Genomic DNA, 23,644 nt, shown 5'->3' on the forward strand with positions numbered 1-23,644 from the left:
CATGATAGTCGAATGCTCTTGCATTGTTATCACTTCTGATGTCGGGTTGGCGTTGGAATTACGGTTATGGGCGCTTGATGAATCTCCACTGGAATTAGCCATCGTTGTGGTACAATGAAGATAGAGCCAGAAGTAGAAAGATAAAGAAGATAGAAGATAGAGAACACAAGTAGGGACACAACCGATTTGACAACTAACTGCGGCGATTAGGCACTCGTAACACTAATGACAACGGCCTCAGGTTCGATAACGAATCTGCGGTTAACAGGATGTCTAAATCTAAGTCTAAGTAAATCTAAGTATATGTTAAGACGTGAAATATTCACGGATGACTTACTTACCCGCTGACCGCGAAAGAGTGTCTCTCCGTCACGGTGATGCTGCAGAGGAAAACTATGATGGGGTGTGTCTAAGGGCACGAAATCATCGGATTCGTGGAAAAAGGTCTTCGTTGTGGGGGAAATTGACATTGCTGTTAATTGGTCAATTTCCATGTTGGTGGTTAGAGAAGGACGCTAGCCGCCCTTGAAGGAAAGTTTGACAGAGGTCAGATGTGTGCGGGCCCTCACCGCGTACCCTTAATAACCTCAAGGACACACCATAAACTTAAACCTTTAATTTATTGTTTCTGTAAGTTAATGGATGGTCCTTGGAACAATCCTTAGGTTTATTGCACGTTTGTACAAATTACGGAGAGAGCAGGTAGTTATCTAGCGGGAAAACCGAATATTTAGCTAACGGAACAGCTGGGTTTTCTCATAAACAACGTCATCTACGAGCCGCATTGGTAGGCTTTCTCCTCCTATCTTCGTTTATTAACATAGGCTATAATCAATTGGCATCGCAGATCGTTACCCTCACTTTTCCTAACGAAAAGTGTGAACAACGAATCCATGTTATTAGTTCTAAGGGACACACCCACACCCACACTCGAGTCCAAGCTCATTATCACAAATCACGATTAAATACAATCGGATTGAATGGCGACAATTGCTCAATTATGGCTACGATTAGAATCTAGATTATAATGTTAAGGGATTTTCCCAAAGTTCCAAAGGGAAGGCTTCGGTGTCGACATAAGGCTTCGACATATACAGGATGGTTGGTAACTGGTGGTATAAGCGGAAAGAGGGTGATCCTACGCGAAAAAAGAAGTCGAAAATATAGAATAAAAATTTTTCGTTTGAAGCTTTGTTTTCGAGAAAATCGACTTTGAATTTTTGCTCGGTGCGCGTGCTGCACGTTATAACGGATTTCACTGTAGATCGTTATCTCGATGAAAAAATTAAAAAATAAAAAAGAAAAATTAAAAAAGAAAAATTTTTATTCTATATTTTCGACTTCTTTTTTCGCGTAGGATCACCCTCTTTCCGCTTATACCACCAGTTACCAACCATCCTGTTTACTTAATACGTCGGACCAGATCCGCAGGCTGAAGAGACACTACCCGTTAGACCTAAACACTAGATTTAATTAGATTAAGTAATATTTACTTATTTATAATACTTACTTATAGATTATACTTATCTATAATAAGTATTAACTTATTGTAAATAATTAGCTATGTCACTGCGCCACGCCAGAAAAAGTTACTGAAAATTCTCACTGCGAGAACTGATTGTAAATTTTAATAAATAAAAAAAAAGTATGTCGGAGATAAAAGGACATCGGGGCCTCCCTTTTGGGATGTTGGAAAAAACCCCGATATGCTAGTCCAGACTTTTACTATACCTACACTTAAGTAATTTTTTTTTTTTTATTTATTAATATTTACAATCAATTCTCGCATTGAGAAACGTAAGTAATAAAACGAAGAAATAGTTGTAATGTTCTAATCCGATTATGGGTGCTCAAAGTATATGACGATGAGCCCCCCCCAGTGGAATACCATCTTCGAATTTGATTGATTTATTTCTTTAGTGTGGTGAGTGTTCGTTTGTTAGGTTATGTCCTTTGTGAGATCTGTTTGGTGTTTTCTTTTTAATCTTCTTTTTCCAATTCTCAACGCGAGAATTGATTGTAATTTTAATAAATATTAAAAAAAAAAATCTTTTTATGTTTGATGCGCCGACCGTTTCCGCTGCCAGCCGATTTAGGTGCGTTGCTATTCTTTCTTGTCAATAGTGTTGGAGTGGTCACCACTTCTAAGAAAATACTACACCTGGTCTTTTTAGTTTTCTCAAGCACCGAAGCCATCGACAGCGTATAGACGAAAGACTGGGACGAAGGCAGACCATAAACAGTAGACAAGCAATGTTGACTTTTGGGTTTTCAGTTATAGGGTAATACTGCCATCGTGCGGACCTGGACCAGCTCAAGGTGTATTCCTACTTGTAATTACGCTTCTGCTCACATCTGCTAATCTCCTCCTTGACTGCTGGTATTCCCAAGTTTTTCCGAATGTCCTCGTTTCTAACGCACCATGGAGCGTTTACTATTGTTCTAAGAATTTTAACTTGCATTGTCTCTATTTTGCTTATATGGATCATTGCTGCTGTTCCCCATAGTGGTATTCCGTATGTCCAGATTGGTTTTATGACCATTTTATATATTTTTAGTTTGTTTTCTATGCTTAGTTTGGATTTTCGACTTGTTAGCCAATGCATTTGTCTCCTTGCTGTCTATATTTTATCTGTTATTAATTTGATATGCTGTTTCCATATGAGTTTTGTATCTATGTGGAGTTCTAGGTATTTGACTTGCCTTGTTTGAATTATGTGCGTGTCGTTCAGAAAGATGTTTGATGGTATGTGTTTTCGCAGTGTGAATGTAATATAGTTGCATTTATTGGGGTCTGCTTTAATTTGTTTAACTTGCAGCCACTTTTCTATTTTTGTGATATGTTCTTGGTAGTAATGTGACTGCTGTCTAGTAATTATGACTCCGAAAAGTCTAGTAACTAACTCAAAAGAGGCAATCAGTGTTAGAAGCTATAGCAATCATACTGGTGATGATAACATATCTAATATTCTGGGAAGAGCACAATCATTTGTTTACATCGTGTTCTATAAATTTAAGATTGTCTCTAGTTGATTCTGCAATCCGGGAAACACGTGCTTATCTTATACGACACCAGTCTGGGATCTTCGTTATCAAGTTTCAGGAGTTGGGGAAAATCCAAGTGATATTTCTGCGCGTTTTGAATTATCTTTATGCTGTAGCTTTATATCATACTGTAGGTATTCAACATCTTTTTATCATCTTTCGCAAATCGTGGACTTCTGTGTTGTGTATCAAGCACCAGACGCTTTATTTATTAAAGTATTAGCTGTCGCGTTTACTGCGTTTGTCCTACTGTGATTGCTTTTATCATGAACCACCTGTTTTAGAAGTCTGCGAATCAGTGTGTTATTACATAACTTCCTGATGAAAAAGTTAAGATATGTCAAGATAAGTTGTTAAGATATCAGGGCATTTGTCATAGATATTCCATTTTCTTCGTGAGCTTCAATACGGACAAAGAAGTCTCTGATCTCTTTGGGACAAAGAGCAGAAAAATTCTTTGTACGCATTTAAGAGTCATCGAAGAGTTATTCAACAAAAATCTCAATTCGAAGATGGTATCCCACTGAGGGTAGCCATCCACATGCTATATTGCTATATCACTAAGCTATAATATTTTACCAAATGTCCTACTGAACAAATTGTAAAATGTAAATAAATAAATAATAAAAAAAAACAAAAATCTCTGTAATTACTGTAAATCTCGACCCTATACAGCAAGTAATACTAAAAGTAATGTTAAAATTAATCACGTTAAATTTACACATACTATGTATATCCACACTTAATTTTTAAATATAACCCATCAACCTGTGATATTTATAATTACTAAATTACCAATTAAATGTTTAAACATTCGTCATGGCTCAAAATTTAAATTTTTCTTTTAATTAATTATCTGTACTTATTATTTTACTACAGTATCGTTGTACTCTTTTTGTTAAGAATGCCGTACACGCGATCAGAATCGCTTTTGCATCCGACAATTTAAATTTCTGAGCCGACCACTCCTTTCAAAATCACGTTTTGCAATAAAATAAGAAAAATCGAGCGTCAAAGGTTCGCGGTTGTTTATCTGGTAATCGACCATGGCAAATGCAAGCTGCTTCATGGCTCGGCAATCGTGTGTTTGCCATTCAAGAGGGAAATCGTGCTCCGGCTTCGTAGTACGCATACAATTAGGAGAACGACACGGTGATACGGATCTTTTTCGAGTAAATCCGGTTCTTTAACTGCGCCGCGGTTGCGTTGCTCGGTTTTCCGATCAAACGGTCTGTCGCGTCATTAAAATCATGAGAATTTGTAGCGAGACAAATTAAACGCCACCATTTGGGAAACGCATGGGGAATTAACTTTCGACCACATTCGATTTTCCGCGAATCGAGAAAAGAAACGTCGAATTGTCCAAATTTGATGATATTGAAATATTAAATTATGGAGTAGGTTTCTGCAAATACTAATTGATTAATTACTAGTTACTTTTTATTTAATTAATTGTGATTAATGTTTAAGGTAAACCTGAAACGAGAAATCACGCATAGCAATAAGATTTCTTTGATATTTTATTCAAATTGAAGATATTTCTCAATATTAAAAAGATACGATTGGGTCGAGAATGATCGGAAGAACGTAGCAGGATTAATTAATCTTTGATTGGTATTATCAGGTCATAAATAGCCTACAACAGTTTGGATGAAGTGAAATTAACGTTTTAATGTTTGTGTATTTCATTTTAGTTTGTATTCTGCAAGTTACTATTCATTTCTGAAATTAATATATATACTTTATTTATGTTTTACGATGATATGATATTTGTTCTTTTTTCCTTTTCCTTTAAAATTCCTTACAAGTAATTCTATTGTATATTAAAATTTATACGTAAGTTTAACGATTTTGTTTAATGGCGTGAAAACAACTTATTAAATAATGTAACTCGAAATCTAATTTAAGTTCGTCGTCTATAATTTAACGATACCAGCTAAAGGTTAATACTGTCGATTCCGAGAATGGGATCCTCATTAACTTCAAAGACACACGTGCACACAGAATACCTATTACTAATTGATTTACTCTACGATACCACTTTGTAATTCCGTGATGGCGATGCAGAGACCATTCTCTTCCAGGAAAGCTGCAATTAGAGTAAACAGTAATGGTACAATTTGTGCATTCAGACCGGTAAACAGCGCAAATAGGACATTGCACGCGATCGAATTTCCTAACATAATGAGTGAAAGTAATCGACCTTAGCAACCGTCAGGCAGCGCGATAGTTAATTGCAACTCGATTTCTGTGACACGTTATATACGTGGTTAGGTGTTCTTAAATGGTAGAAGCAGACCTTGGGCCGCGATTGGAAAATCTTTGAAATGCACACGCATCGATTATCTGCGGGACCGTGGCGACCGTGCTTGAACTATTCACAGTGCATGTGTCCCGACGACTGTTGATCATTGTCCTCGCAACAGCAGCCAATTAGCCATGCACTTGGCGGCGACAAAGCAACTCGTAATGAAACTGTCCTACCACGATTTGCTAATACGTGCAATTGCCGCAATTGAGTGAAAAAATGGGGCGTTGCCTGAGTGTTTTATGGAAATAGCTTTATAAGGTACGATGACGCGACGTGCGATTACATCCATGTTTTGCGAAAGTGTTTTTTGTTCTCACCGAGGAAAGTGGATAGACCTAATTATTCCGATGGGTATTTCGCAAATTCGGGGCTTTAACGATTTGCAGATTGGTAGATTAAAGGTTGGAAAGATTCAAAATTGGAAAATTGGAAAATTCGTACATTTGGAGAGTATCGAAATTTTGAGATTGATGGATTTGGAGATTTAGAAATGCGAGAAGTGGGACGCTGCAAAATTTGCAGGTTTGAAAAAGACTAAAAGATTGGAAATCTGACAATTTGAGGAAACTTCGGAAATTCTAAGATTCCAAGATTTGTACACTTGGAGAGTTTCGAAATTTAGAAATCGAAAAATTTGAGAATTAAAAGATTGGAGGAGCGAGATATTTACAAATTTGAAAATCAGAAGATTCTAGAGGCTGGAAAATTTAAAAAGTTGCAGAAATTTGACAATTCGAGGAAACTTCAGAAATTCTAAGATTCCAAGATTTGTACACTTGGAGAGTTTCGAAATTTAGAAATCGAAAAATTTGAGGATTAAAAGATTGGAGGAGCGAGATATTTACAAATTTGAAAATCAGAAGACTCTAGAGGCTGAAAAATTTAAAAAGTTGCAGAAATTTGTCGCAGAGAAATGGTTATTAATGCTCTCAAAAAATATGTTGAATAATTTTATCAAAAATATTATAGTCTGTCTAAAAACATGTGACATAGACTAAGGAAAATAATTGGTCGTAATTAAATATAAAATGTCGGAAAATTACATTACGGTAATTGACGTAGGAGTCCACGTACTCTGAAACACGTTGTAATAAAAGATCGAAAGTAACGGACTTGTTTCTTGGTGTTATTATTACGCGCTATAGTTCCCATGATACTACCACGATTACCTTTTCCTCGATATTTCAACACGACGTACTTGGCCGGGAACAATACTACTCGGCGAGAAACTATCCCAATAATGCGAAGAAAGCGAAATTAATAGCATCAAACTGACGTTCATCGTGCCTGTTCAAAATTTGGAAAATTACATAATGACTAGCAATAAGAAAATTACCTTGGCCAAAACTATAAATTGTAGAATGATACTTCCGTGTTCGAAATGTCTTTCTGGAAAATAACTTTCTGCTAACCAAATGATTACATGCAACTCGCTATTTCGTCGTCGTCGTTCATAAATTTAGTAATATTTATACTCGTATATATACTTGGTACTTAAATGTAACATAAGTGAAAAGGGGAATATAGTGTCAAAACCAAAAAGAAAATTTTTTTAATACTTAAAAAATGTACGATACGTTGTAAGAAAACTAAGAATATTTTTATTATAACAAGACATATTTTTTAAATGCTCAGCGAGATAGAAGAAACAAAAATTTAATAAAAAAATAAGCAAATAAAAAATGTCATTTATTTGAAAGGATTCTTTCCTTCTAAATGAGCAAACACGATGGTGATTTTTCGAAATCTGCAAGAAAAAAAGATAGAAACGTGACATATTGTTTTTCTCCGGTTATCTTCGTATTAAAAAGAAATCCTAATTCTAATCTTTGAATCTTAAACAATTAAAATACCTGAAGCAGTTGCACCGATCCCTTCATTAACCTTTCGTCACGCGAATATCAACGTTCTTTCCTTGCATGCACGAAAGCATTTCATCACGAAGAAGTATAAAGTACGAAGCGTAAAGCACATACTTACGATGAATTTCTTGTTTGTTGCAGATCCACGAACACATGACAAGGGAGGAGATGTTATCGGTGTTTCACACGGGACACGAGTCTGGTAATCACGGTGAAAAAAAATTTAATAATTAGCGGTAGACAGTTGTCTTTTCATTCAATCTGAACTCGATTCACTGCACGCCGATGGCCTTGCCACAAAACGGAATTCGTTGAATTCAATTTTCTTGCTATTGTACTCTGTCATTAGTTTCTTAATGGTGAAAATTGCGGAACGGTATCGTTATTATTCCGACAGAGATTGCACTAGTTTACTGTTGATTGGATAAAACACAGTTTCGAATATACATACAATGAAATAAATATTTAGTTCGTTAGCACACTGCCGACCATAAATATTAAGAAACGTATAGATATTTTTGTAGAAATTGAATACCTTTCACTGCTTTTATTTTCTACTTATTTATGCTCTTAAAAAATATGTTGAATAATTTTATCAAAAATATTATAATCTGTCTAAAAACATGTGGCATAGACTAAGAGAAATAGTGGGTCGTAATTAAATATAAAATGTCGGAAAAGTCATTGACGTAGAAAGATAATTGACGTAGGAGTCCACGTACTTTCAAACACGTTGTAATAAAAGATCGAAAGTAACGGACTTTATTACAAATCTATTATTTCATTTGCATTATACGCATATGCCTTTTAATGTAATATACAAATAAAGTTTATTTAGAATTTCCTAATAAACATAGCCAGGTGTACTAATACTTTTGACCGGTAGTATAGCTACATTTGTTAACTACAAAACGTTGCTACAGGTATTATATTATATATTTCGAGACATAATGATTCAAAGTTACATATTATCATACCTTCGCGGACTTCGATCTACAAACCTGAATATTCATGATTTTGAATCGCTTTTAGTGTATCAAAGTATACCAGTACATTATGTCGTAACAAGAATGATTTGCATTGTGTACCGCCAATTTCGAGTTATAAATTTTAATATCGATATCAATAGCATCCACGATCTTGAATTATATTTAACGAGGACAACAATCTTAAGCCGTATGCATCTACATTGTAATAATCGAAATTTGTGGATTGTAATTTTTAGCAAGAAAGTGCGAAACCAGATATCGTTGATATGTCAACCTAACATCACGCAATACTTGCATTAATCTTTGCTGTAGTGGTAAAAAGTCATTTCCAGTAAAGACGACATATCGCGTTTCAATTCTAGTACCGACGTACGAAGTTATACCTGTGTTGCATTCAATGCACAAGAGAAGTACAGAGAAGCCGGAGATACACCTGAAGGCCTTCGGCAAGGACATCAGTCTGTCGCTGAAGCCTACGGAAGGGTTGCTGACAGCGAACCACTTGCCTATGTGGACTGTCACGAAGAACGCGTCGCAACCTGGTGGCCTCCACTATGAAAAGGTGACGAATGTAAGTTTTCAACGTGCGTCACGAAAAAATCATTTTTATTTTCCTCCTTAGCTCTTTTATTCTTTAAGAGATGTTTATTTATGAGCAGCTTCGTTTCTCTGAAATTTCCTTTCAGTAACATTCCTCCACTGTTAAACGTACCACGCATGTATATCATTTCAAAGTTTTCAGATTTTCTTCTTTCCAGATTTTCCAGATTTATATCCCACATAATTAATCAATGGCTTTTATTTATTTTAAAATGGTTATTCTTAAAATATTGACTTATTCTTAAATTCTTTCTCTTCTTATCACCTTACTACTTAATCACCTAAAATTTGTTTCAAAACAACGCATAAGAAAAATTCTAGCATGAATTACAAGACATCGTACGATCAACCCTATCTTACAACTTTTTAACTTTCACAACGTTGTGTTTTTAATTTTGCAATATTTTCCTCCCATCCCTGTTGCATTCTCATGCTACCCGACATTTTGCTCGAAACGATATTATGTATCATACATAGTGAAAAAAGAAGCGAGACCTTTTCACAGCGACGCGATTTTTCCTCAGGCTCACGAGTTTGCATTATTCCTTTAAATGGTGTAAATCGCATAAAATCGGTTACATATGGCCAGGCACGTTGCGATCACGTTGTATGTAATTGTTCTTCTCGTTTCAGGCCGACGTAGATATCGGTGACATCTATCAAGACACGACGAACATGGCGTCAATTCTGCTGCACCGGGACGCGAATGGGAAAGTGCTCGTTGTAAGAGGCCATTCTTTCTTAATGTACCTTTCGACATTCCCGCCATTATTGCGACTCGTCTTTCGTCAACCGTCGCGACTCACTTAGGAACTCGTCTTGGTTATAATTATCGCAATACCGCGATTCGTTGGGGACAACTAGCAGGGCCACGCTTAGGAAGGCTGCCCGCCGTAGTTACAAGTTAGAACGTCCAGTAGTCCGTAAAGCAAAAGTATAGCAATTTCACGAAATGCTTAGAAGAAGAAAATTTATGCGTAATCGCTGAAAGAATTTTTGTTACGCGGATAATCGATGCAATTTTGAATGGTTGACCAAAGACGAATGGTAAATGACGTTGGGAAATTGTGACTAGGGAATTAATTCTTTGGAATTTGGAATTTGGTGAATGGAAGTGGGCATATTTGTACAATGGAACATTTAGTATCGAAATTAACAGGGAAACAGGATTGCTTGGATAAAGAAGTTTGTGCAAATTATTTTGTATTTTAGCGAGACAGAGATCGTACTCGTTTTTTTGCTGCTAGATTACATAAACATTTTAATACGTTAAGCTACAATTAACCGTATTCGGTTTATCCTTTGACTCTTTAAATTTGAAATTGCAATAGGAGGATTAAGTAAATTATAATTACACACATAATTTTCCTTTTTATCTAGATTTCATATAACTGGCTAACCTTTTTCCACTGTGTTATTAACAAGTAAATATCAGTCACTCAAAGATCTGAAAAAGAATCTAACTTTCTGAGACGGACAAACATTCCAGACATCACATGTATCATATGTATCATATGTCGTAATTATGCATCACTTACGTAGTCACGAGACAATTTTAATATTACATCCATGAATATTCTTTTAGAACGTTAACAAAGCGGAGGCGAACCTAAAAGCATCTTTACAAAAGTACCATTTGCTACTACCAAAACGGTTACACGTAAACGAGATTCAATAGAAAGTTGCAGAAAATGGCATTTCGCGATCGTTTTGACATTTCCATTTCGAGCTCCGATAATCGCTGCTTCGTCCGCGGTTCACACAAAGTGCACTACGAAGATATTGCTTGGGCAAAACCAAGGAAAAAAGCAATAAAATTCTCCATATCGGTTGCACCTTTCAGAACAGTGGGCAGCTCGGAACAGAAGGCAGCCGTTCTCAATGATTGCGCCTCCAACCAACCAAGACTTAATTTTACTTGGGAATTTCGATCTCTTATGAAGTCGTAAGGAAAAAAATTCCCGACACAAAACTATTGCCAAAGCTGCTACTTATTCATCGAATTGTCTGAAACCTGTTGACAAAGTCATGAATGATAAGTGAAGGGATATTTTCATACAAAGATTATCCTGTTAACAACAAATTGTTCATTGTTTTGTTCATTACATAATATTAATCGTATTTTCGAAAAATGAAGGTTTACAGTTGGGACGAAAAGTAATTTAGAAAAAAAAACGTACACGTGTAATTGATATGTTCTGGCCCTTTTTCATGCAAGATGATCGTCATACTTTATAAACTTTAATTTGCTCAATTTGCATCTGCTAGCGGATTTATTCTTTCGCATCCTGTTTTTGAGAAATGTTGGTTTAAACTTGTATTAATTCTCTTCTGTAGACAAAAATTAGTAGACTTCATAAATAAATTATGGAGATTATGCATAGACTGCATTTGGATTCGCCAACACATTTACTTGTTTTATTCTTTCATATTTCGTTTTTTTGCAATGTATTATTTAAAGATAAGATTTAAAGATAAGAAAAGAAGTTTGTAATTGATTCATATTAATTATTGTCTTTAATTGTAGATTAGCATATCTTATAGATTCTAAAGTGCTAAGTCTGAGTCTGACAGCAAATTAGCAAAACGTTTTAATTGCTTCTTGTAGGAAAAAGAGACACAAGTAACTATATTACTGTATTACTATATAACTATATTCATTTTAACAAGACTTTTCTGTTTAAAACAATGAATTACACAAACGATGAAATATTACACTATTTACTAATTATTATATTACAGTATAATAATAGAATACATATATATTATTTACATATAACAACAAATAATTATCTTTCTTGGTTACTTGGTTGAAACTCGACGCATGAGCTGATGAAATTGTCATTCATTTGCTGCTTTTATTATAGAAACTGAGTATATTGTAGCCTATAAGTCAATCAAGGAACAAATTGTCGGTGAATTTATGTTCTTGTGGTTCTTCCTTTATGGAGAATTTTACGTGTGGAAAACAATTAGAAATCCTCTTGAAGCATTGACTACAGCTATTGTGACGATTGAAAGCATAGTTCAAGGGAAAGAAATTCAATTGAAGTCATGTATGAATGTAGGAAGATCGTTGCGTTTGTTTAAAACAGTAGAATTCCTAAAAAGAGAAATTTAGTCTGGTAATCAATAAAATGATCGTTATTATATAATTGCGTGAAAGAAACGAATTGTTTTATTGCAGATTTATATTCTTCGGTGAAAACGATTAGAGATCTCCCCTTGACAGTGATTTCATTTATGATCATGAATATTGTTCTTTTGACCAAGCGATACGATTAATAAATTCACACGAGGTAGCATTGTAAAATCGTGATCGTTTGCCATGATATTAATGAATGATATGCTTTTATTATATAATGCTACACAGGTAAAACAAATTATTTTATTAATAAATTTATTAAAATTTGCAAATTATGCAATTTATAGAAATCCACGTGTAAGTCTACAGACGTTTTTGAAATAAGAAGTCAATTAAATTTCTAAATATTCATTACCAATAATTTGAACATAAAATTTATGAATATGGATCCTCGTAAATTTTCCAAGAAAAACATGAATAAACAGCTTTTTCTTTTCTTTATAAATTTTGGTTGCTGCCCAATAAGAGAAAAAAAGGAAAGATTTTATTTGTTTTATAAAATATGAAATAGTTACAGAAATAAATCCAAATATCGGGAAAACAACCGTTACAAATTTTCCATTGGCAACTGAAAAAACTGTGTCCGTATTGTTCACAAAAGGAATTCCGATTCTTTCACCAAGATAACTCCTTGGCACATCGAGTGCACATTATGCAGCAATTCATTGAAAATTCAGGTCTAAAATTAGCATTCTCTGTATCACCAGAGTATTCTCCTGTGCAACAAAAATTTCGCAGCTTACAGCTTTTTTTTATTACTTTCATACATCAAAAATCAGTTGAAAGGACGTCGTCCTTGACAACGATCGGTTAATCGCTGCGTAGGATGAAACATATTGTACAGTGTTCGAGAGAAGTGCCAACAAATTTTTGAAAACCAACTTTGACATATGTATGTTAAAAAGTATAAATTATAAGGAAAGGCTATATCATATCACAACACAATTATGCGTACAAGAAAACATGTGTATTGTTTCCCTACAGTGGTTCACGAAGGCATTTAAACAGTTGCTATAAAAGATTTGTATGAATCTAGCTATGAAATGTAGTTATAATTTTGAAATTTCATTAGCATTGTAATAAGATACAATTATTGCGATGATGTTGGTAGCTTTGAAACCAATTTGAAAATGTACATATGTAGAAGTTGTAAAAGTTGTAAAAGTTGAACTTGTATCTCCTTCAGGCTATTTCTTTCCTCAACCATTTCATATTAAAACAATTCTTTCTATCCATCAAGCTACATAAATCAAAATCAAATAAAATGGACTCTTCATTTTGTGGCGACTGACATGTAAATTACTTTGCCGTAATTATTATAACACCTACTCGTTGGATTTATTGGAAAACTCTCTCTTTATTTAGTATTTTACATATATTATAAGTAGGCTATGGATTTTTATGCGTCTACAGGAAATTTGAAGATGCAAAAATGCACAGAATGCATATAACTTGCAAAAGTACATAATATATGCAAAATATGATACTTAATACGTAAAACGATTTTCTACCCAGGTTCCATTCCTTTAATTGTGTTTATAGAAATATGAATTTGCCTAAATATCAACAGGCTAGTTACAAAACATGTATGACGCAAGTGAAATAACAGATTTATAATAAAATAACTAAAAAATGAAAGCCACGAAGAAACATCCAGTTAGTACTAAGTGAATTAACCACCATATGTAATTTTCTTTATATACTGCTAACTTTTGCAAAAGTAACCACACGAGAATAAATTCCAAAGATAACAAATATCGTCATTCCGCGTTACATAATGCCGTAAAAGCGTTGTTCTATATGACCCCATGTGTCCTGACCTTTCGCTTTCACTCTCCCTCCCTCGACGTGACCAATGCACCTCTCTCGGACTGCAAATCGAACATGTTGATCGTACCCGGATCGGAAATATCAATGATCCAGCCAATCGACCGGCTGTTCCACCATGGAACGTGTATTTCGTTTTCGCTTGTCCAACGTTCATGTTGGATAAAATTAGTCACGTCGTGATAATTGCATATAGCCAGGCGGAAGTCGTTGGCCATCGAATGAGGAATTGACGTAGAAAGCATGCGCGATTAAGCTATTAACCGATTATAGTTCGTTAACTCATTGATCGTGTGATTAAACATATTATTGGTACCGGAAATGCCGGTAGAGCTTCTAATTAGCTAGATTGTTTATTTTTTCTATTAATGTTTAGATATCAGGAACGAATATTATAGAAGTAAAGTTTTATTCAAATAATTATTTATGTAAAATTTTTATTCTATTTATTATTCGCTTCGTTACTTCACCTTAAATAACGTTATTTATTTTTCTGTTGTGTATCATAAATTAATAGAAAGCTCATATAACTGTACAAAAACACTACTACAGTACAAAATATATTAAGCAGTAGAGAAACTTGGTACAAAAAACTACATCGGAATATAAGAGAATATTAATCCATTATTATGAAATTATGCCCATTTCTAACAATGATATATATATATATATTAATTAACAGTAGAAATAATGATAAAATGTGAATTATTCTTTGTTTCTCATAAAGTATAAATAAATATTCTCTACAAGATAACAATTAATGATGTAATTTGAACCAGGATGGTAATATCGGTGCAGAACTAGTGATTCGACCATTGCCAGATAGGATATTAAATGAAGTAGTAAACAAGAACTCGAATCTTCACGGAGAAGAGTTGCTGCCAAACGTAACGCGAAGTAAAGGGAACTTGAAGCGCACGAGCCATCACGTGGTGTACAAGAAAGTGACTCGTCCAAACGGCGACGAGTACAGCGATTTCAGTGAGTGATCTTTACGTGTTACCACACCAGAAGGTGAAATCCTCCAGAGATCGGTTTCTCGTGATTAAACATCGATTTTAGCGCTGATGGAGCCCGATCACTTGGCCAAGAGGTACAGATCGAAACGATCGATCGCCGCCAGAACAAAGAGGGAAGCACCGTATGTGATCTACCCGGAAATCCTCTGCATCGTCGACTATGATGGATATAGGTGAAAACTCTTATTTATTGGCAAAGGTTAATTTGTTGGTGAGGATTGGTTTACTTTCAAGAGATAGCAGCTTATAAATGGACTACGGATTTTTATGGATTTATGAGGTACAAAAGGTACAAAATGCATGGAATGCGCACAATGTGCACAATATGCATAAAATATATGTCGGAGACGAAAGGACGCCGGGGCCCCTCTGGAGCTTCAGGATAACCTCCTAACATTGTAATCTAGAGTCTCCTATAGCCGTAATGAAACAATCGCAGTTATCCAAGCCGATGGTAACCGTCCGGGATTAGTGACAGTGAGCTTTGGCTCGGGGCAACAGCCTGTCGCCAACGTAGCCGCGGTCAACGGGACGAGCGCTCCGTCTAACAAAGGTGCGGAGCGGTGTTATGACCCTCATTAAAGGAACTACCCATAGAGGTATCGGACAGTAAATCATGCTAACGATTCCTTAGTACAAGTAATACCTGAGGTTGAGGCACGTACACAGCACAAGTCCCGGCAGCCCGAGGACCCGCTATAAAACCTGGGTTTTTCGGCAATTAAGATGTTTTGCAAACGGACAGGCAGCTTCTGTCCCAAATTGACCAATCGACAGCAACGTCGATCCGAGGATCCTGGGTACTTAGACACCCCATCAGAGTTGGTCTCGGTGGCGTCGTTGGGACGAAGATGCATTCCTGATTGAGACCTCATCGAGGAAGGGAATAGCGCCTTACGATCAGTACACGTCTGATTTAGAGCAAGCATATCCATCCTCCCGTTGACCGTGGATTCGTTATCGAACCTAAGACCACTATCACTAATGTCGCGAGGGCCTAATCGCCGCTGTTGATCGTCGAATCGGTATGTTGATTGTCGAATCGGTAGTGTTCATACCCGGCCAACTCCAAGGGAGGTCTATCAAATGCCCACAACTCTATTACTGACTCTTCTCTGACATATATAAAACATTTAAAGTACTGTGCCCGTTACAGCATGAAACAATTTCTGCCTAGATTTTAGATCCTTAGCTTTAAAAAATGTGAATTTACATAGATATATCCAGTTTACTTGGAAAAATAAAAAATTGAAAAATACCTTTTTTATGTCGAGGAATAGTCCTTTTTTTTAATAGGAAAATGATATGTTTCATATCATTTAAATATGACTATCATATTTAAAATTTTCTAGCTGATATCAAAAGATTATTTCTTTGATAGATGTGAAGACGTCACAGTGTATGAGAGATATTATGTAACATGTATTATGTAACATGTAATATTCATTATTGGCTTATGTAGCAGCTGTTTGCAAGCAGCGAGTGGTTCAACTCTATTTATATACGTTCTTAATGAAGCATTTCGTTTGATTGTTAAAATAGAACAACAAATGTTTAATCAATACCAATTCAATTTTTAATCGAATCAAAATTTATAATTAAATTCGTTTCTTCTAGATTACATGGCGGTGATAACGTGCAAATCAAAAGATACTTCGTGTCCTTCTGGAACGGAGTAGACCTAAGGTACAAGCTGTTAAAAGGGCCAAAGATCCGCATCAGTATCGCTGGAATCATTATATCACGGGTGAAGTGCAATTAATCATCTCGATCCTTTTACCGAACTATGATTTTTTTACGAATCGTTACGTTTCCCACAACTTTCTCCTCCTTTTTCTTTTTCTTTCCCTTTTTTTTTTTTTCTTAAACGATATCTTTCAGGGCAGAGATGCTACACCGTATTTGGAAAGAAATCGCGTCGGACGAGACGCGATCGATTCGGCAGCTGCGTTGACCGACATGGGCAAATATCTCTTCCGAGAGAGACGACTTCCGGTGTACGACATCGCCGTCGCTGTCACAAAGTAAGAGTGTGCATTTCTTTAAATTCAACCTAATTACCACATTACGTTTCACGTGATTAACATACAAAATCTTCTTCCCTGGCAACTTTTCTCGCTCTCCCCTTTTTGTCTCATCTTTCGATATCAATGACAATTTAAACGACTTGTTTTCTTTTTAATCGAATACGTGGAAGAATAGTGAAACTCGAAAGGAAAATGATAACGATTAATTCGAAAGCGTGTAAAAAATATTGAGAAGCAGAGATTTCAATCGAATTTCACGCAATAACGAATACGTTCTATGGCCCCGACATTATGCTATTACCGTTTTACCACAGCAGTCTAGTGATTTCATACTGTTTGATTTTTATTTCGCAAAACAGGTATGATATGTGCCGTCGTAGGAAAGGCGGCCGCTGCACTAAGGGAACTGCCGGTATGGTTTATTACATAGCGATCACGCTTTCTTTTTCAATTTGTTTGTTTATTTCTTTTTAATCTTATTTTATTTTCGTTCATATTCTTTTAACGTAATTAGCGTTGTACAGTATTTACACCTAACTTAAATGTAGTTTTTGACGGTGCAGTGATGGCGTACCACGATGGGAATGATGCGTTTACGGGGATAAACGATACAAAAGTGACATTCTTTCTCGTCGAAATAGTATAATATTTGTACTTTCTTGTTTTGAAAGATTCTGTCACAATGGACAGTAATTTTCAGAAAGATACAAATAAAATATATACATAATTTCCATCAAGAGTGAAAGAGATTTAATAGTTCTTAAATAATAAACTCCATGTAAAAATATAGACTGTACTCGTATTTTGTCGAACGAGAAAGTATGCTCTTTTAACGCACTTAGTTTAATCTAGTGTAAATACGGTGTTGAATACTCAAATTGTAGTTATTTAAAATACTGTACGCTATTTTAGTAAAGAATAAGCTTGCTAAACATTGCGCACATTCATTATTACTCTCGTAGACACGAAGTATACAGTAGAATTGATCTTCAGGAGGTAATGGTACACTAATATATGTAATCAATAACACGCGCGCGTATTGGCTTTCTTATTCTGCCTGTTATTAGACATCGATCTACTAAACTCTAATTATAGCATACAAACCTACATCGATGAATGCGATAAAACGCGGAAATAATTAAAATTAAAGATCAAAATCCATATGCATCCTCTAAACCTTTCAATCGAACTTTTCATCTCTTTAATCCAACATTCGATAAGCATGTGTGCATAGTATCGAAAGTGTTAAAATCAGGAAATCATAATAACAAGCCTCATTGTACATATTTCGTTTTAAAAGATAATACAAGCGGTAAAAAGAAAATTTCGTTTCAAGCCTCAAGTTACGAACATTCAAGTCGACGTTCACGATGTATATAATCTTCTGCGATAGGTCGAGTTCATAATACATATATAAATGGCACTCCTTCATGCGATTTCGAGAAGCAACGCGATTCAAAAGTTGCTAAAAAGGAATCGGCTGTAATTATTCATACCTGAGACGCAACACTCGCTAATTGGCAATTATTTACACGCGCGCTACTCGTAGTGTGTTTGCTTTACCGTAATTCCACGCTATCGCCTTCCGCAAGCCGCGTCCTCAACGCTGAACAAGGAGGAGACATCAAACACGGTGTGTGATATCGCTTCATCACGGTGTTTGCTTTTCGTTATCAATCAAGTTAATGCCATTCCTCGTAAATCAATACCATTAATCGTCTGTCGTACGTGAAGTCTTGCAAAGATTTCAAAAACATGCAATTTCTATGAAATTTTCATGTGCGATATCTGTATATTATGAAATATCATGATTTGTCAAGATAATGGCAGAATTAACCATTCTCTTTTCTGGAGATAGTTCTTTTGTTATATTTGTCAGAGATTAACTAATTAATGATGAATTATAGCCACGTGGACTATTGTAAAATAGACAGGTCGTTATCGCGTCATACGAAATTATTCTGAAACTACTAAAAAACTAGTACATATATATTAAATGTAATATATATACTATTATGCATGTAATATAGTAAACCGTCAAAGTAAAGAAATTATAATATTCAACGTGAAAAGATATGAAATTGCCAGATTTTTCGCACATTGCTTACATTATTTATCAGAGAGCATTTATCAGAGAAACAAAAGGGCCTCACGCGTTAATCATAAGAATCTTATGCTAATAGATCCAAGGATACCTTAGTATCCGAATATTGTCCTAACTCATTGTATTATATATTACAAAATATCATGGTTTTAATAGGCAATATATATACATAATATGTATATACATAGAGAGAGAGAGAGCATTTAAAAAATGGTAGACTCCATTATAGGAATATTGTATGTGTACATGCTACAAAATATTATAGTTTACCGAAATGTAATGGATATTAGACATATACGAGCGGCACGTTCCCAACAATTGTCCCGTGACGTGGTCCAAAGCAGACTGGAATTGTGAGTCCACATGATAAAGAGGAACTTTTGTTGTTGCATTACAGATTAGATATGTGCAGGAGGCAATACGCGAATGACGTGTGCAATAGAGGAACCGCAGGTACGTTTCTCGAGTTCGAAGGAAACGAGATTGACGAGAACAGAAAATTGTCTTTGATCTATCTATGTGCACTGCTCTGCGAACGTTTTTTTCTTTTTTTTTTTACTTCTCCAATCTAAATTTCTTTCGCTGCAACCTCCTGAAAACATGTGTCGTATGGTTGAAAACGAAGGAAGTTCTCGAGGCTTTCACAGCCAGAGTTCTTTCGTGGTATACATACATGTACTGTTCGAGATTTTAAAACACGAATCGTGCTCTTTTGGACAAATCTGTTCCGGTGTTTTGTTATTTTTAATTTTCAATGAAGATATTCTATGTGCTTTTGTCATACTGCGAATTTAATGTGCGATTTAAAATGGAATATTTTGAATAACTCAAGAAGTATTCAATATTAAAACTACAAGAAACTGCATTATATTACAAAAAGCTTTAATTTCTTAACATACATTTAATTAATTATGTATCGAATTAAACGTCGACTTATTCTATTTACTATTTACGATCGAAACTTCATTTCGTTTCGATTTTACTTCAAACTAGTTATTACATTAATATCCTCTGCAAAACACTGGAATTATATTTCCAAGAAAATGCCGCATTTTGCAAAAACCTCGAATAGTATAGCATTTCAAACTCGTCTACGTTGCTTTTATCTATACTTATCCTGTTTGTTTTCACTCTAATAGCTTGAATGAACTTCTTCACTCTGTGTTTGAACTTGATTATCGCGAGAAAAAAAAATGGCTGGACAAAAAACACCGATCAAAACTTCCCTCGAGCTGAGCGTGAAACATTCTATCGCGGCTTGCCACGCGTGTTTTCTTGTTTCTGGATCTCACCTTTCTTAGTCTGGGATACAAGTATGCCTTTCTCTCCTTCACTTACACTGTCACTCTGTCTTTCACTCTCCTGATTCTCACTGTGAACGTATATATGCGAGCGAAAACGAAAACGGTATTATGCCTGTCCTAAACAAAAAAAAAAAGAAGAGAAAAGAGGTTTAAAAAGTAAAAAAAATTTCTTATTCCACAATTTTCCGTTTTTAAATCTTCTCTGTTCGTTCACTTTTTTGCACAGTGGCTACGGTTTCCTATTTTGTGTGTGTGTGTTTGTGTTTCACGTACACACGTATGTACATAAATCGTACACGACCTTGGCATTTGTACAATCGATCGTTTGCAATTACTTTTCTATATACACTTTACCACGGAATATTATCAAATTGATCGTTCGATCCTAATGGTACCTCGTTGGTCTAAGAATAATTTGAAAAATATATCTACTTTTATATTGCCGTATTAATTCGAGTAGGCGTATCCGGTCGAAAAATGGTTTTAGTATTTAGTAAAAAATAACTTTTAGTATTTAACAACCAGGTATCGATTTCACGTAACAACCGAAATATAAACTCTTCTATCTTTAGTTTCAATGCAAACACAACTTTCTTATTTAATATATACATAGATGAACTATTTGTCTACTACTTGGCGGCAATGGTTTGATTTAAACGAAAGTGTGCCGATGCGACCTTTTGACTTAACACGGCAGTATATCCTTATCATCTTCACACTCGCTATGTCGTTCTTTTGAATCATTCACACCTTCTTCTTGTTTCTTTGGCTGCATTACTGACGAGGACCACGGTTGGTAAGTTTATTCAAGTCGAAGCGATCGAGAATCGCGTTAGAAGTGAAAAATAAGCCGAACAAAGGAATATCGTAGAGATTAATACCGCAGAGATTATTCCTTTTTCCCCAACACTGGAAATTCTCGTTGAGGGAACACGATCTTTAAATCGATCTTCACGGTAGATGAAGTTTTAAGTTATTTCGAAATCCTCGGTTAATCGATCGACGTAAATTAATAGCTGCATGCTACTCTATTAATCAGCTACGATCTTTTCTCAAATGGGCACTCGTTTCTTAAAAAGTTCCTACGAAAACAAAAGTTTCGACCACATGATTCAGATTGCATCTCGGATACATTAATAAATTCAGTATAGTAAATTTCATTTAGTAGCCAAATAGAGTAAATTTATGCGATTAATTCAGAGTTATTTGAAACTGCGTTTAATCTTCCTGTAATAAATTAAACGTATTACGTCTCTGTCATTAGCTAAATTTTATTCATCAAATTTGTACTATTTTTGGATATTTTCATGTATACGTATTTGTTTAGCTTAGCTTAGCTTTCGTATATTGCAATAAAATTTGCACAATTATTAAATAATACCTTAATACTTCTTTTGAATATAGTATCTTATTGTTTTATTTATATTCAAATACATATTCAAAAGACGTATTAAGGCATTGTTTAACAATTGTGCAAATTTCACTGCAATGTATAAAAGCTAAACTGAAGAAATGCCATGGCCATACCAAAACCATGTTCGATTCTCGTTATACGCAATATATTAGAATTATTTTGAAAATACGTATTTAATGTACATGGTATTTTGCAAAAGAGCATAAAAAGTTGTGTAAAAATTTTTTAAGGAATGTCGTGCCAATCTAAGAAAAAGCCAAGTTATCTTCCAGCTTTCTCTTACTAAACGAGTATTTAATTAAACAGATTAATACTGCCGCTAAATATTTGCTAGAATTTCGTATCTAATAACAGTACTGGTAACATCTTACCAAAGAACGTGTCTTCGTTTTTGAGAATGGACGATCTTCGAGAATGGACGACTGATGGATAGCCAAATGATTTCATAATTCAAGTTTAATTCACGTTGCCAATGCAGTCGCAATACGGTTGCTTGCAGTAAGCACTTTCAAACTGCAGTTATATATTAGCGATCAAGTCGTGATTCCGTTACGATATCTACAAACTTGAATTATCACGATACAGTTGTTCTTTCGACATAGTGCATTCATAATCGAATTTGAATTTCCTTTCACGGTACGATCGCAGCTTCGATTATAGTATATTCAAATTTCAAGTCATTAATCCAGCCAACTTTCAACGATAGTTTAGAATATATATGTACTTTCCAAAAGACTCACGCTATACTAGAAGTTTCGTAATACTCTATTGTGTTAGATTTAGAACATGGCTTGTGATTGTTCGTAATACAGTTACAAAATATCGTTGTTGTCTTGCACCACTGATCCAGTTATTTTATATGATTCAATTACGATATGTACATTCACGTTTCTACATTGCCGGTTCAACATTATATAATATTCGATACAATTATTTAAGATTGATCAGAATCGTGATGTAGTTCGGCCTTGCTTCAAATACGACAGATTATTTCGGAACATTCACATTTGCTATCTAATCGCGATAGAGTTTCATTATTAGAAAAGAATGTATTGGCATTTGAATTGGAGATTTTATACTTGATTGGACGACGTTGAGGTTTTAATTATTTAAGTGGTAAATTTTAATACATCGATCGTGAATTAAACCGAGAATTGACTGTATAAATGACTTTATTTGATCTGCAGTTAATTAGTTTAATGGCAATTATATTCAGCAGATATTGCAAACTTGTTATTGTTAATGATGTTGTTAATAACTTATTTCCAAATGAAATAATAATAAGAATTTGCCAATATTGACTTACTTTAAAACTACCTTAAAAATGATTAAATCTTTTTATCTTCTATCAAGTATATGTAATAACGCTAATAATATTACTATAGTATAGACTAATAAATTGAGGTCGAGTTTTTACTTTCTTATTTTACATTCTCAAAATTGAAGATACGTTCACGTATTTCGTATTACTAGTATTAATTTAACTTGCTAAAAATGCAGCTTTTTTGTTAGTCCATATCGAATAACGAACTTAGTAGTGCCATTAACATTTCAATTAACATTTTTACACCCTGTACATAAGGACGGAAAACGTTCCAAAGTGATCATGTATCTTTATTCAGGATTCGCGTATGTGGGTGGAGCTTGTGTCGTGAATAAGCGTCTGGAAAAGGTGAATTCGGTCGCTATTATCGAAGACACAGGCGGATTTAGCGGAATTATCGTTGCAGCCCACGAAGTTGGTCATTTGTAAGTCCATTATCGCTTGAATATTTTGTCATTTCTATAGAAAATTCGAAAATCGTGTTGTAAATTGTAGTTATTTAAATTAACGAGTAAATTGATAAGTTACGAGTTGCACAACGTAAACTTCTCTTTTACAATTTTATAATTTTCAGTCAAATATTATAGAACAGTCAGAGATAGATTATTTTATTTTTCATTTATTTTGTTTGTTTTATTAGTAAACTTATTACTGTTATATAAGGAGATTTTGT

The 23,644-nt window shown here is 34.7% G+C and overlaps 1 protein-coding gene across 5 annotated transcripts in view; it reads left to right on the forward strand.

The window, feature by feature from the left end:
- LOC100745771 (A disintegrin and metalloproteinase with thrombospondin motifs 4) overlaps positions 1–23,644 on the forward strand; it is a 94,571-nt gene that overhangs the window by 66,758 nt on the left and 4,169 nt on the right. For 4 of the 5 annotated variants that reach the window (XM_003486562.4, XM_012381090.3, XM_033318833.1 and 1 more), the window contains exons 4-12: positions 7,360–7,420; positions 8,570–8,778; positions 9,441–9,530; positions 14,559–14,760; positions 14,842–14,971; positions 16,416–16,545; positions 16,680–16,822; positions 19,327–19,382; positions 23,270–23,396. In XM_003486562.4, coding sequence (XP_003486610.1) covers positions 7,360–7,420; positions 8,570–8,778; positions 9,441–9,530; positions 14,559–14,760; positions 14,842–14,971; positions 16,416–16,545; positions 16,680–16,822; positions 19,327–19,382; positions 23,270–23,396 — 1,148 coding nt within the window. Of the gene's footprint in view, positions 1–7,359; positions 7,421–8,569; positions 8,779–9,440; positions 9,531–14,558; positions 14,761–14,841; positions 14,972–16,415; positions 16,546–16,679; positions 16,823–17,184; positions 17,238–19,326; positions 19,383–23,269; positions 23,397–23,644 lie in introns of all 5 variants that reach the window. The other variant, XM_012381092.3, reaches the window with a different exon arrangement.

The sequence above is a fragment of the Bombus impatiens genome, unplaced genomic scaffold (genome assembly GCF_000188095.3).
Source record: "Bombus impatiens unplaced genomic scaffold, BIMP_2.2 scf_0127, whole genome shotgun sequence".
NCBI classification, from domain to species: domain Eukaryota; kingdom Metazoa; phylum Arthropoda; class Insecta; order Hymenoptera; family Apidae; genus Bombus; species Bombus impatiens.